The 15056-nt window shown below is 51.6% G+C and overlaps 1 protein-coding gene across 3 annotated transcripts in view; it reads right to left on the bottom strand.

The window, feature by feature from the left end:
• The window catches only part of PLCG2 (phospholipase C gamma 2), a 142882-nt gene that overhangs the window by 45594 nt on the left and 82232 nt on the right, over positions 1-15056 (bottom strand). For all 3 annotated transcript variants that reach the window (XM_036993778.2, XM_036993779.2, XM_036993777.2), the window contains 7 exons: positions 10575-10618; positions 8686-8758; positions 4403-4504; positions 3476-3594; positions 1890-1975; positions 675-795; positions 170-338 (listed from right to left, as the gene is read on the bottom strand). In XM_036993778.2, coding sequence (XP_036849673.2) covers positions 170-338; positions 675-795; positions 1890-1975; positions 3476-3594; positions 4403-4504; positions 8686-8758; positions 10575-10618 — 714 coding nt within the window. The remainder of the gene's footprint in view (positions 1-169; positions 339-674; positions 796-1889; positions 1976-3475; positions 3595-4402; positions 4505-8685; positions 8759-10574; positions 10619-15056) is intronic.

Below are 15056 nucleotides of genomic sequence, written 5' to 3'. Positions count from 1 at the left end.
CAGAGAGAATGTGGGGGTTTCTAATATTAACCCCCCAAGAGCAGCCAGGACAGAGGCACCAAGAGGCTAGAGGACCTCGCCCGGGGTCATGCACAGACTTAGTAAGGGGGCGGCAGAACCTGGAGCCGGTGCCTGGAGCCGCTGGCTCTCCTGAATGAACGCCACCCACCTTGATGATGATCTTCTCCCGCAGCTGGCTGGGCGAGGGCAGCTGGTCAGCACTGGCCTCCGTGGGCTTCATCAGCAGCATGTCGCCAAACACCTCCTTGAACACCCTGGCCATGTGGCGCTGCTGCTCCACACCACAGTGCTCCTCGATGGACAGGATCACGGGGAAGCTGCAGGCGCAGGGGCCGGTCAGAGGGCGAGGCACTCACTCCATCTGTGCTTTCCCGGCAGAGGGGCCAGGCCACTCAGCAAGGGGGTAAGACAGCACGGAACAGCCACAGGGTTTCCTAGCATCCGGCTCCTCCAGGCTCCAGCGCCGGGGAGTGACCTGTGCCCTTGGCCTGCAGGAGGCGCCAATGGCTGAGGCCTTGCTGGCAATGACTCTGGCCAAGATGGAGCTCTGGCTGGGGCGGCGGCAGGTGGAGGGGTTGAGTGGGGGGGTCTGTCTGCCCAGCCCTTGCTGCCTTCCCCTTGCAGGCAAACCTCTGGGAAACCAGCCAACCGACCTTGAGGTGACAAAGGCGTGGTCTTTGATGGCCTGCACAACGTCATCGAACTTGATCTTGGTGGTCCGTGTCCAGCCGTGGTAGATGATGGGCCTCCCATCAGGCCCATCCCAGCAGTCCACTAGGGGAGAAACGTGCGGCCTGAGCACCTGACCCGCCGGTCCCCACCTCACCGGTCCCCTCACAACAGCCAGGAGATCAGCTGCGGCTTCCAGAGAATGGGGGGCCTGACCCAGTAACTACCCTCGGGGCCCCCCATCATGAGGATGGGCCACCTGTGCAGTTACAGCAGCAAGATTTTGGTTATTTAATTAAAAGGTCCCTGTGCCCCAAAGAAACTAGTTCAAATGTTTCTTTTCTAAAAATATTTGCAAGGTGGGTTTCTTTTTTCTGATTTCACTTATCTAATCTTTGGCTTGCTTTATCTGCTAGTGGAAATAATACACAGCAGTGGGAAATTTATTTTTAAAGGTTTATGTATGGTAAAATAGTCAAACAGAACTAGAGTAGTAGAAGGTGAACAACCCCTATATTTTCAACCCCCAAAGGTAACAGGAGCTGACAGTATCAAACATGATTTTTTCACATTTGCCCTTTCCTGCAGGGGAAGAGACCACAAATGTGGTGACAGAGTGTAGGGATAAGCGCCACTGAAGACTGATACCATGACAAATGATTTTGGTAAAAGCGGAGCCTAGATCAGGGGTTCAGGCCTTTCCTCAGCCCAAAACGTCTCCAAGCTTTGCTGGTGAGGCCAGGCCGGGAGGGCGAGAGGCAGGAAGGGAGCAAGCAGCCGGCTCCAGGCAGAGCGGATGCTCCTCATCACCCGCAGGGGCATCTGGGAAAGAACGGTCCGGGCGGCACCCCCAGCAGGGCCAGCTGCTGAAACACAGGGGGCATCACTACTGGCCGCCCGGCCCGGCCAGTGTGTAGGGCACCTTCTAGGCACCCAAGCCTGCTGCCCACGGATTTGTGGCTCCAGCCTGGCTGGGCTGACACCAGTCCTCATCTTGGGGACAGCTGTCTTCTGGGGAAACATCCCTGGCTGTCGGTAGCCACGTCCCCCACCCCAGATGCTGTGCGCACCTGGGTGTTCCCCCGCCCGTCCCGCCCATCCCCACTACTAAGGCGCTTCAAACAAAAGAAGCTTTGAGCCACCACAGCGCCAGCCTCGGCGCGCTGCTCCTGTCGCCCCCGCCTGGGCAAGGCACTCACGCTCAATGCAGCGGCAGCCCATTCGCAGGCAGCGGACGTAGGCTTCCGTGGACGACTCGCTCCGCAGCTGGTCGCCCGTGAGGTACCTGGACGGGAGGCACGGCCATAAGGGGGCAAGCCTGCTTCCAGGATGCCCTTGGGCAGCGGCTCAACCCCAGCCCCCACATCCTGAGCTCCTCCCGTCTAGACCGACCATGGTTAGGATCTGGGCCAGTCACGAGCCTCGACTCAGGCCACGATCACAGGATGTGACCAAGGCCAGCCGGGTAACCCCGGCGGAGGGCTGAGACTGTGTGTTCTCTCAAGAACTTGGTCAGGAGGTGTCAGGAGTGAGACTGACATGTGATGGCAGCTTAGTGACTGCCCCCCATGGCTGTGCCCTGGGCCCTCGGTCTAGACAGGGCAGAGATGGCCCATCATTTCCATGTCAGGGCACCAGGCCAGGCACAGGTGGGTGTCCTGCAACTCCTGGTAAATGCACTACACTAAGAACTACGCCCACCAGAGCTGACATGAAAATAGCTCGCTCCTCACCACGTCTCCCCTTTTTCACTTTATGTTCCTTAACCGTCTTCTGAGTGGCAGAATTCACCATTCTAGGACACAAACTCTAAAGCCAATGGACACGGTGGGGAGGGAGAACCAGGAACTCAGCTGGCCCCTGAAAAAGATTCCACCTCCCCAAATGTCCGGAGATGAACTTAAAAGGCCTTCCCTCCAACTCCTGCCTGGAACGCACCAGGGGACGTACCAGCCGACAGCCCTCTGGCTGCCCGCACGGCCTCCACCCTCCTTGCCTTTTAAGGCAAACTATTGGGACTTGAGCGCAACATCCATTTCTCCCTCCCAATCTACTCTTTTGCAATCGGGGTATCTTCCAAAGATGTAAATGTGGGCATGTGGCTCTCTGGATGAAAAGCCATCTGTGGCTGCAGTGCCACCGCTCTCAGGGTGATTTAAAAGATGCCACTCAAGCTGACCCTGACGGCCTCCTCTCCTGCCATTCACCCCCTGGATTGCACAGTCTAGTCATAACAGACACCTGTCACTCCTTTCTGTCCTGGGCCTTTGCACATGCTGTTCCTCAGTCTGAAACCCTCATCCTTGCCTCACCACTGTTCTTCGCTCACCAATTTCTGTTTGTTAAGACACAAAGGAGGCCCTTTTCCCTCGCAGCACATGAGGACGGGGGGCTGCTCCGCCCCTTCTCTGCTGTGTATGCCACACCCTACAAGCACAAGGCCTGGCACAGGGCAGACACTGAGTAAACATCAGTTCCGTGACTGATTCAGCTGCTTTGCTGTGGCTGCCTTGAGATGCCCAAACTGTAAACACCAGCTTTGCTGACTTGCTTCTTAGGGCCACAGAAAAAGGACTATTTTTTTATTGCATTGCCAACTAGGAAAGGGAGGTGCACCTACCCACCTCTTCCAAAAGCTCCTGTACATCCAGTCTGGGAAGCATGGCGCCATACTCCGCCCACCTCTCACCTCGCACACGCTTGGCCAGAGCAGCCCACTGGACACCCCTGCCCCCAGATCGCCCTTCAGTGGCCCCACCTAGCCCAGCCTCGTGGTGAAACGCACGTGTTGTGTGAGGAGGAGATCCAGTAATGGGACAAGGGATTATTCATGTCCTGCATGTCCACCACGTCATACTTCTCATCCCAGATGCTGTTCTCCCGGGAAAACAGGTACGTGAGGAACTAGGAGAGCCACAAACACAAAGACAAAACCATCACGGTGGCTGTGTGGGTGTCTGCTGCCTGGCTCCTTCAGTCTGTGCCAACACGGGGAAGGTCGCTCTGATCCGTGAACTCAGCAGATGGTCTGCAGACCTCAGCTGCCCGAGCTTTCAGTACAGTAGGGTGTATAGACATGTGCTTATTTTCCGACACAATATTTTCCTTTTTAACGTGTAACCTAAAATATATGATACTACAAGAGTATACATCTCCCATATATAAGCTTTAATGCATAATAATACCATGAACATTTTTTAAACCTACCACCCCAACCTGAGAAATAGAACGTTACCAGTATCATAACATCTAAAAGGCAGGATATTTCATATTGCAATTCCTGACCCCTTAAAAAAAAAATGAAAGATTGAGTGACACTGAGGCTACACCCTGCTGCTTGGGCACATCATTACACGTGGCAGGAGCTCCCCAGCTGCCCCTCAGTCCCACCTCCCCTGCCATCTCACTCAGGGCCAAATGCAATCATTTCTGCTGCTCACAGGCACCCCCTTTTGTGAATACAATGGTTAGACGCTCCCGTGCAGCAGGCGCCCTCTAGTGGCGAGAATGAAGAAGCCACCCAGGCTCTGCAGTCTTAACCGGGAAGATGAGAAAATGAAAAGCTGTGATAATTCAGAACCTGGAAGAAAACCAGCTCTCAACCAAGAGGTCCTCTGACAGGAGAGCTCTCCAAGAAAACAGAACCAGAAAAGTAAACTTCAGAGGACACAGACAAATCAAAAAGTAACACCAAGACAAGGAGCCCACTCACCTCATCCACAAACAAGAAGGGCTCGGCAGTTTCCCTCATGGTGTCGTCAATAAACTTTGTCATCCGCTCGCGGACTTTGTTCAGATCCTGAGCCCACAGCTCCTTCAGAATGATAACGAGAACAAGAAATCATCAAAAAGAGGACGCAAACTTCTTCATCTGTCAGCTCACAGTTTCAATCAAAGACCAACATGTGGACGTATTCTGGAAGCATGTGCGGCCCGGTTGCCGCATGTCGGGGCCTCACTGTGTACACGGCAAACTCTTCCTGTGTAGGACCAGAGAGTAAATGTTTTAGGTTTTCGGTCATAACCATTCCGTTCTGCTATTATCGTGTGAAAGGAACCACAGATGATACAGATAGACAAAGCTGTGCTCTAATAAAACTTACTTACAAAAACGAGAGGTGGGCCAGATGTGACCCATAGGCCGTTGTTTCCTGACTCTTGCTCTGCTTTAGTTCTTTTTGTTACTCTACATTTTGTTAGCATGAGGCGGCCAGGGGGCACGATTACGTCAGACCACGGGGGTTACTCATCCTGCTCACCCCGGGCAAGTTACATACCCTCTCCGTGCCTCCTCTGCCATTACATGGAAATAATAACACCTATGCAGAGCTTCTGTGAGGGGCTGCATGAGATAAGGCTACATGCTAACACAGACCCTGGTAAATAGGAAGTGCTCAAAAACTGTTCTCCTTGGTGTGGGGTACTGTTCCAGGTGCAAGAATGGAAATGGCACCTTGTGAGAATGATTCTCATCTTCCTACGGTCATCTTGTTCAGCCCATACAACTCTGCACATCATCATTTTAGAGACAAGGAAATAGAGGCTCCAGATGTTGATGATGATTCCAAGTTGTTTACATCCAGTACATAACAGAGTCAGGGTTCCAAATACCTACACTTTGGAAAAGTGACATAAAATACACCCTCTTTCAAAGAGTAGGCCAAGTAATGCTGCTCAGCCGCTGATAACGTCTGAAATACACATGACCAGTTCAAAAACAGCTTCTGCAAGATCTTAGAAATTCAGCAGCCCTTTAGAAAAAGGCTACATTATATAAAGTAACTTTATTGTTTTCCTCTCTAAACCCTAAGACCCCAAATATTCATAAGCAAAAGCATGAACCATAACATACAGATTCAACTTTGACTAATGTTCTCTGTATTTTAAAGCCTCTTACTTTAAGAATAATAAAAACAAATGTGCTACCAGGTATGTGCATGGTTGGAAGGGAAGGACTAGACCAAGATGCCTGAAATTCAGAAAAGCCTCGGGACAGATACAAACGACAATGTGAAGAACTGACTTCCCTGGCACCTGAGTGCAAATCGGCCAATAGCCTCCCGGACGGTTCTTGCAAATCACTTGGATAAGGGACGCAAAACACCAGGAGGCTGGGAGACAGCGACCTCATTTGAATATAGGGGTGTTATAGTCTTTGAATACTAGAAGGTGACACTCAAATTGAAGGATACTTAATGCAAACACCCTGCCACACCTACATGCCCCAAAAGGCCAGAAGCTTCCTCCTTCCTTGTTCTGAAGAGCTTTCACATTTATTAAAACATACAGTATACCTAGCTATTACAACTTAACATATGGTATACTTAGCTATTACAACTTAACATACGGTATACTTAGCTATTACAACTTAACATACGGTATACTTAGCTATTACAACTTAGAACTAGACTGGTTGTGAATGAAGAAATCTTCTACCTAAAGGATCTTAAAATACAAACATTCTGGGGGTTAAAAAAATGTTCTGAAAAAAAAAAAAAAAAAAATGTTCTGCTTGGTGTGGGGTACTGTTCCAGGTTTAAGAATGGAAATGGTGAGGGTGTAATGGTGACAGCCACCAACCCCAGGCATGCGCTGCATACCAGGCCCCGTGCTAAGCCTACGAACACACAAACCCCAGTAGATAAATATTATTCTCCGTGTTTCATGCACGGGGAAACTGAGGTCTCAAGTCATTCAGTAGCTTGGCCCAGCAATGAGCCCGAGACCAGCCTGGGAACAGCGGTTCAGGGGTCTGCCTTTTAACCCCCTTTCTACAGCATCACCCGACCCACCCAGGGCTAGGCTGTGGCATATCTAGCCAGTCCCCCAAAGGAAATTTAGGTTAGTTTCACATTTTCATTTCTATTAAAAATGCTCCATTATTTCTTTAGGATAAGTTCCTGGGAGGGCACTTACTTAAGCAAAGTATATAAACCTTTTCTCAAAGCTTCCATTTTAATTGCATACTGCCAGAGTGTTTTCTAAAAAGCTTATGATTTCCACACCAGGTGCCACAGTGATTATTCCACATGTGAACATCCATTGCCCCAAAAGTCCTAGATGACCGGCTCTGCTCATGCCACCATCCCACAGGGCTCCAGGCACACGGGCCATTAAGGGTCTGCAAGGCTGATGGCTCAGGGTCCCGATCCTTTACATCGCAAGCTCACACAGATCCCCGGGTCCCAGCTCCCCATGTGCGGGGAGTGAGCTCCTGAACTCTGCTCCTGACTCTTAACCTCATCTGAGGGCAGCCCAGAGAAGGGACCAGGGCTGGGAGAGCCTGAGGTTCCCATGTAATAAACCAAACCAGAAGTGTAGGTGGGGAATTCCAGGAGATAAGGCTATTTGTTCCCCAGGGTTAAACCATTGAACTTCAATAGCTCCCTACAAAACTGAGCAATTCAGTGCAAGGAAGAGCAATGGGTGAGTGGGACGTGCCCCTTCGGCTGCCCTTCACTGGTAGCACCGGACCTTGCACCGAATTGTGCACAAAGAATACAGTCACCCCCGCACCCCACTTCCCCTCGGCCAGTCTCAGGCGGGGCCAACAAGCCTCCTCTCCATCACTCTCCTTCAGCCCCGCGCAGGGAAGGCTGACCTCCCAATGCCCCATTTATCATGTAACTCCGTGTGTTACCCCCGGTGCCTGGCCTCCAGCAAGGCATGTATCTGTTCGTTATTTTCTCCACAGTCCATAAAATCTGAACACGGGATGTGCATCAGCTGACATGGAGAAATTAGTGTTGATTGTGTAAAGTGCAATGGGAGTATTACGGTTATGTTTTGTTTTAAAAAAAAGAAAAGTTAAGTACGGATGTATAAAAGAGATACAAAAGTATTTACAAATGAAGTGATATTACTATAGAATGTTCTGGCACAGAAGCGAAGAAGGAAGGAAAGGGGGAAGCACATGGGTGTGGAGATGGAAGAGAGATGAAATAAAATTGTCAGAACATTCATAATTTTTTAATCTGAGTAATGGGTACATGGTGATTCATGATGCCTGCCTGCTTCTGTGTATGCTTGACATGTTCTGCAATACAAACTTTTTTGAAAAGTAAATGAACTGAATACTGCTGTGATCCTCAAACTGCTCTTAAAAATAAGGCCTATTTAAAAACAAAAAAAATCCAAAAAATTAAAGGCAAAAAAAGATAAGCCTCCAGTGACACCTATAAAAATTTTAAATACACATGACCATGCACGTATACACATATTTATACATACACACACAGATCAATGCAGTCTCTGATCCCTGAATTCTGGAGGGGAGGGTTCTCATCCCCATTTAAAGAAGAGGAAACTGGGCACAGAATGGTCAATCTACCTGCCTGAGGTCATACAGCTAATCAGAGGATCCCAGGTTTATCTCAGTGACTCGGAGTTTCTCAGCCACACACTACCGACATTGGAACTGGGAGGGGCGACCTGTGCATTTTAGGAGGCTGAGCTACATCCCTGACTTGTGCCCCCTAGCTGCCGCAGCACCCCCAGTGATGACAACCAAAAATGTCTCCAGACATGCCGAATACCGCCTGCAGGGCAAAACCACCAGTGAGAACCACCGCCCAGCACCAAGCTGCTTCCCTCTGCACTGCTCAGGACTTCCCCGTGCGCCATTTGTTCGAGGACGGCCCTGCTGTCTTGTCCCCCAGGACCTCGCCTGCCTGGTCACGTCCTCCCACCAGTCAGGAGAGGCTTCCAGGGGAGGGACACCTGAGATGACGCAGGAGGAGGAGAAGCCGGCCAGGTGGGGACACAGCCGCCCGCCCTGGGGTATCCTCACATCCCCTCCTTCCTCAGTGTGCGGCTTGCAAGGCGGCTGAGATGAGGCTATTCTCATTCCAGAGTCTAAGACACGGGAGCGCCACTGGACAGGGGGACTGAAGCGGTTTCCAGAGGAAGGCAGGTGGAGGGTGGCAGGTGGCGGGTGGCGAGATGAGACCCGTCCGCGCAGCGCCGCCCAGCTCCCCGGCCCCGCGGTTCCCTCACCTGCTGCTCATGTAGCAGAAACCGCTGGAAGTCGAGCAGGCGCACAGCGGAGGCATCCGGCCGGTCGGTGTTGCTGCCCTCGGGAAAGGAAGGGCGTTTAGAGATGGACACACTCGACGGGGGCAGGAGGCGATGCGGCCCGCAGGCCAGCTGCGCAGGCAGCCCGCCACCAGACGCCTGGCAGCCCTCCTCGAGCCGGCTTGGAGCCTGGTCGATGGGAAGACGGAGGTGCCGGGATGCCTTCCCCGCCCTAGGAGGGTCCAGAGGGGCCCTGACGCCAGAGGACAGGCCCTGGAATCTGCACTGAGCGGCTTTCCGGGGCCCCTGTGAGCTGAGAAGCACCTTGGGGAGTGTGGCCTCAGGGGCGTCAGGCAAGCCAGGCAGTCACATAGAGTGTGTGCGGGAGATGAGGAGACAGCAGAGAGGCAGGGCCCAAATCCAGACCTGGAGGGCCAGGGAGGCTTCCTGGAGGAAGAAGCCTCTAATGGAGTCTCAGGGAATGAGGGGGGGTTAGCAAGGAGAAGGTGGAAAGGGTCTCAGGCAAAGGGAAACATCCCTGCAGAAGGCCCAGAGGAAAAGGGGTGGCAGGGAGCGTCCAGGGACACAGCGTGCCTGGCGGGGGTGGGCAGGGCTGGGTGTGAGCAGTGCTTAGGGGCAGCTGGCACTGGACAAGGAACAAGGGCCGCATCAACGGGTCTCCTCAGAAGCCACCATCCAGAGCTGGCTGAGCCTCCAAGGGCTCTGACGCAAGAGTGGGGGCCAGGTGACCCCTCACCCTAGACTCCAGGTGGATGGAGAGAATCAGCTGGAATAGGCAAGACCTGGAGCAAGCAAGGTGCACCGATGGGAGAATCTGCCACTTGAGACAAGGGAGCCCTTCACCGGGTATTAGGGGAGACTCCCCACGGCCGGCTGACAGATGGCCTCCTGGACCATGTGGGTGGCTACGGGAAAAACGGGACCTCCCCAGACAGGCACAAGCCGCGCTGGTTTCTAAGGGAAGTGCATCCTGAGAACAGAGCTTTCCAGGGAAATTGGTACTTTTCCCTGGGCACTAGTCAGGGAAAGGGGATAACATCGTACATTTTTTAAAATGCAGGAGATAAATACATGTTAAGCTTTCTCCCTTTACTGGCCACTCAGAGCCCAAAAGTCTATTGTCTTTAATTGAGAGTGTTTCTAATCTTTGCTAACCAGCCTCATGGTCTAACACAAATCTTTTCATTAAAGCAGTAAGTAAAAACAAGGTTGGTTTTATATGTCCTTTTTGGTGTCTTGGGGTTTCTGGTTTAACAAATGATAGAGGGAACAGTTGCTGGACTGTCCTCATCAATGAGGGCTTATCCCAAAAAGCAGGCTTGGATCAAAGTGCCACAAATCATGTTCTAGGCGCTGTTGACTCCATGCAACTCTTCCCTAGCAGATAGGCTTGGGAAACACAAAACACTTTAAGCATGTAAAGGTCCTGACAAGTCCTGTAGCACTTGGGGAATTAGTAAGCACAGTAAAGGTCCTGACAAGCCCTGCAGCACTTAACATTGCAATAATAGCATTACCAGTGTTTATGAGCCCTAGCCATGCACCATGTGAGGGCACTTTATAGCCTTCTACTCATTTTCATTCAGTCAAACCTGCTTAACCAGTAATCTCCCAAACCCATCTCTGGGAAAGGAGATTATGGAGCGCGCAAGTTTCGCTGTAGGACTTTCTGTGCCACGCTCCCAGCACCCCACAAACCGTGTTGCTGTTTGTGTTTACCCCATGCCAGAGGCAAACGGCCAGTGACCTGGTCAGGGGCACCCGTCCCTGTGAAGGTCAGCACCTGACCCCCAGAGGCAGCCCCCCACCCACCCCCACCACCCTGACCGGAGCCGGAGCAGATGCCTCACCCCAAGACGAACACAGAAGAATCTTTTTTGAATTCATCAAGAATCTGAAATAGAAGAAAAACACGTAAAATCAGAATGTTAGACAAGTCAACCCACTTAATACAAACCAACAGATTTTTTTGTTGTTAGAAAATTATCGTTGACATTTGTGTGACTTGTAAGTAAATATTCAAATAGGACCAAAACTTGGGGGGCAAAAAGTAGAAATCTTCTTCACACCCTTCAGTCTAATTCCTGAAAAGCAGTTAGTCCTAATAATTTGATAGGTTTCCTTCTAGAATTTGGGTATCTTATCATATTATGTCCGTGTCTCCAAAACTTTTCACTGTTATTTCACACTTTATATATTATTCTGCAACCTCAAATAGTCCTGCTTCACTACTTTGAAAACCTATTCTGTGTTCCATAATACATATATGACTGATTTCCTGCTATTATATCCAGTAATATAAAAAATGTCTATATATGTGTATCTGTGCCCACTTGGGCCAGTATTAGAAGGGAAAGCACCTGGGGTGTGCACATTAATTTTGATGGATTTGCCAAAGTGCTCTCAAAACAGTTGTCCCGACCAGCACTCCACCAGAGATTACTCTATGCCCTCACTGCTACATTTCAAATCTTTAATATTTAAATGAATTATTATCTAATCTTTAAATTAAAGAGAAATATTGAGCAGCTTTGGTCCTCTGATGTTCTGACTACTGATATAACAATGGAGAGCTTCTCCACTGGGGGGGATCCCACTGCACCCCTCCTTCCAGTGTCCACTCACACCAGCTCACCGGCCGAGCATTTTACATGTGCATGCACACACCCATCCACACCACACACACACACACACCACACACCTACACCATGTCCTTTTCTGGTTAGGTAGCTTTACTTTAAGGATCTTGAATGAGACTGTGATTTGACTATCATTTGAATAATTCAAGGCACAGATGGAAAGGGAGCCGCTGGCACATTATAAATGCTGAAGATATGAAGTCCTGCTCAGGACTCCCCAGTCCCCTTGCCAAACTGCTTGGAGTCCACGATGACTTGTGGCAAATCAAAGCTCTAGAAAAGGTACCCACAGGCCCCGGGGAAGCACCAGGAGGTCTGTGTAAGTCTGTGCATGTATTTTGTTTTTTCTGGAAAGATGATCCGTAACTTTAATCAGCATCTCAAAGAAGTAGGTCACTCAAAAAGGTTAAGTGCCACTCTTTCCCCAAATACTTCCTTCCACTTAAGTGTACTTTACAGCAACTACAGGAACAAAATAGCAGCAGACTCACAGACTCCAAGAAGGAACTAGCGGTTACCAAGGGGGAGGGGCAGGGGAGGGAGAAGGAGATTGTGGGGTATCATGATTAGTGCACATGGTGTGGGGGTGGTCACGGCGAAGACAGTGTAGCACAGAGAACTCAAGCAGGGACTCTGTGGCATCTTCCTACACTGACAGACAGTGACTACAATGGGGTATGGGGGGGACTCGATAATAAGGCTGAATGTTGTAACCACATTGTTTTTCTCATGAAATCTTCATAAGAGTGTATATCAGTGATACCTTAATTTTACAAAGTATATTTTACAGCATAGCTATGCATTTTAAAGGGGGGAAGAGATCTTAGGCAGGGTATACCGCTTATTACGTGGACTCATTTGGCAATCACTAGGTCACATTCTGGTGCTTAAGGCCAGACCCAAACCCAAACCTGGTCTCCTTCCATCTGGAGAAAGCCCCGTCTCTGCCCACCCTCAGTTACCCACCACATTCAGTCCTCAAAGCCCACCCATGCCATTCTGCCCTTTCCATGAAACCCAGTAAAAGCTCCACCTCTTTTTAGCCACGTGGGAGCTGGGATGAAGGAGGGGGTGTCCCTATTGCAGGGATGCTTCCAGAAAAGAAGGGAGGAATTCCCCGCCCTCCTCTCCTCTGCCCAGTGTCCCTCCAGGACACCCCCTCTGCTGAGTAGAACGGCAGCCCGCTGACAGAGGCACCCAGGGATGTGTTGGCAGGGGTCAGCTCCCAGGGTGCAAGGCCGGGCAGGGAATGGATTGAAAGCAAGGAGACAAATATTACCAGCCCAGCGCTCGCCATCTGGGTAGCACAAGTAGAAGGGAACGTGGCTCTCCCAGAATCCGAGGTCGGAGTTACTGGAGAGTACGTCAGAGTGCTGGCAGAATGCCAGTGGGGGGCCGGGGTGGACAGGGGAGTCTAGATGCGTCCCAGGCTGGACCGATAAGGTGAGCGGGTACTCACTCACTGCAGCAGAGCCAAGCGGTAAGCCTCCTGTGGACAGTCTAGGGTGAGGTGCCAGGCAAGCTGGCAGGGAGATAGGACAGTCTGCCATTCAGGGGCGAGTCTGCCATTCAGGGGCGAGGTGGGGCTGGTGATATGTTTCTGGAATATGCAGCTTACAGGCAGACTCTGAAGCGGGTGGACCGGATATGATCACACCAGGAGTAGGTACATAAAGACAAGAGCTCTGGGGACTGACTGACAGGACAGAGCTATGCGACAAATAGCACCGTACAGAACGGTGTGGTGGCTCTTCTCCGGAGAGCAGCAGAGAGGCTGCTCTGGGGGTGCAGCAGGTGCCTGGCATCTGTCCTTCTGGCTGAGAGCATGACAGCAGGGAAAGCCGTGCCCATGCTCTTTGGCCAGGGCCACACAAGGACATGCAGGGGCTGGCTGGCAGCTGGCGGGCACTGGGATGCTCCCCCATGGGGTCCGTGCAAGACTCTCCAGGACTGGGGGGGCTGGCGGGGGTAGAGGGCACTTGAGGACTCTCTCTATTTTAACCCTGGTATTGGTACCTGCCAGCTAAGTACTGGCCCTGCCTGGGACATGCCAACATTCAGATGCCAAGAAATCAAAGGCTCAGCAGAGAATATTGAGAGAGAGGAGATGGTGAGGTAGGAGAAGAATGAAGACAGTGTGGGGTCCAAAAGCCAGGGGGCACCAGCTGTGACCCGTGCCACTGTGAAGACAAGACAGAGGCCAGAGGATGGACTGCTGGATTCCTCGACACAGATGTCACCCATGATGTGACAAGATGAACTGCTGTGGGTGGCGGGCAGGGAAACACAGAGGGACAGGCTCTACAGGTGGAGGGAAGGGGGGGCAGTGGAGACAGCAGCGTAGACAGCGCTCCTGGGGATGGTCACTCTGCGGGGCAGAGAAATTGGGCCGCAGTTGGAAGGGGGAGCTGGGTCAAGGGGGACACCACACAGGTGCAAAAGTTAGAGCATGTGTCATGTGTAGAGCCGCGTCCCCCAAAGGATGTGTCCAAGTCCTAACCCCTGGTACCCGTGAGTGTGACCTTATTTGGAAACGGCCCATGCAGCCGTCACCAAGGTGAGGTCACTCTGGATTAGGGTACGCCTCACCCAGCGCGGAAGTCCTTATAAAGAGAGGATTTGGAGACACACAGCAGGGAAGGCGGCCATGTGCCACTGGAGGCAGAGCTCGGAGCAAGGAGCACCCGCAAACACCAGGGGCTCAGAGAGGGAGAGGGTACAGATTCTCCCCCAGGGCCTCCAGAGGGAGTGGGGCCCTGCCAACACCCTGAATTCAGACTTTGAGCCCCCAGAACTGTGAGAGAATAAACTTCTGCTCCTTTAAGCTACTCGGCTATGGCACGTGGTTACGGCAGGCCTGGGGACGACCAAGGCAGGGCTGTGGGCTGGTGCGGGCGGCCACAGTCCCAGGGGCTGCTCATGCCAATGCAACCAGGAAGGCAGTAAATAAAGCCCATCCCAGAAACAAGAAACAGGCTCGGGGAGGACAAGCCATTGTTCCAGGATAAATACTTGGGACAAAGGGCCAGAATTTCAACCCAGGCCCACCTTGGTCAATCTCACTGCCCTACAAATGTACCTAAAACAAATAATGACATCCTAGCAATGAGAGAATATTCTAGATGCTATAGGCATACAGTGGAGACAGAAATTAATTCATTTTCGCATCATTGTGTAGGGTTACGTGGTCAAATTCTACCAAAACCACAGTGCGCATCCCTGTGCGGCTCTGAGCGACATCCTTGACCCCTTCGTCCCCAGCAAGGGATGGATCAGGCCAAGGTGACGTCTGTTCTGTTAACCTGGGTGGCCTCTTGAATCACTCAAACATTTACCAAATGAACGACTAATGGGTAAATTAATTTTGTCAGGGGAAAATTAAAAGGCTACAGGAAAAGGTCACCTGTGACTTCCGACCCCCAGGAGAAGAGGCAGTTACCAGCTGGTCAGGGGAGGGGGTCGTGTGAAAGGCAGGGGGCTGCAGCGGCGCCGAGGTCCACCTGAGGTCAGGAGATCGGGCTTTCCCATGTGGCAGGGGTGGTTCAGCCTATACACGCCCTGTGCTCAGCAGGTCTTGTGAGCTGTTTGGCCTTAGGAGGCCCAGGGGAAAATCGCAGTGACAGAGAAGCTAACCAGAGTCTCACGGCTAACTTCTGCGGACACGTCTCTCCCCTGGCACCGATTAGAACAGTC

Source organism: Manis javanica, chromosome 17 (assembly GCF_040802235.1).
Source record: "Manis javanica isolate MJ-LG chromosome 17, MJ_LKY, whole genome shotgun sequence".
In the NCBI taxonomy this organism is placed as follows: Eukaryota; Metazoa; Chordata; class Mammalia; order Pholidota; family Manidae; genus Manis; species Manis javanica.
The sequence above is the reverse complement of the archived record's forward strand: the minus strand, read 5'-3'. Positions and strand labels throughout refer to the sequence as shown.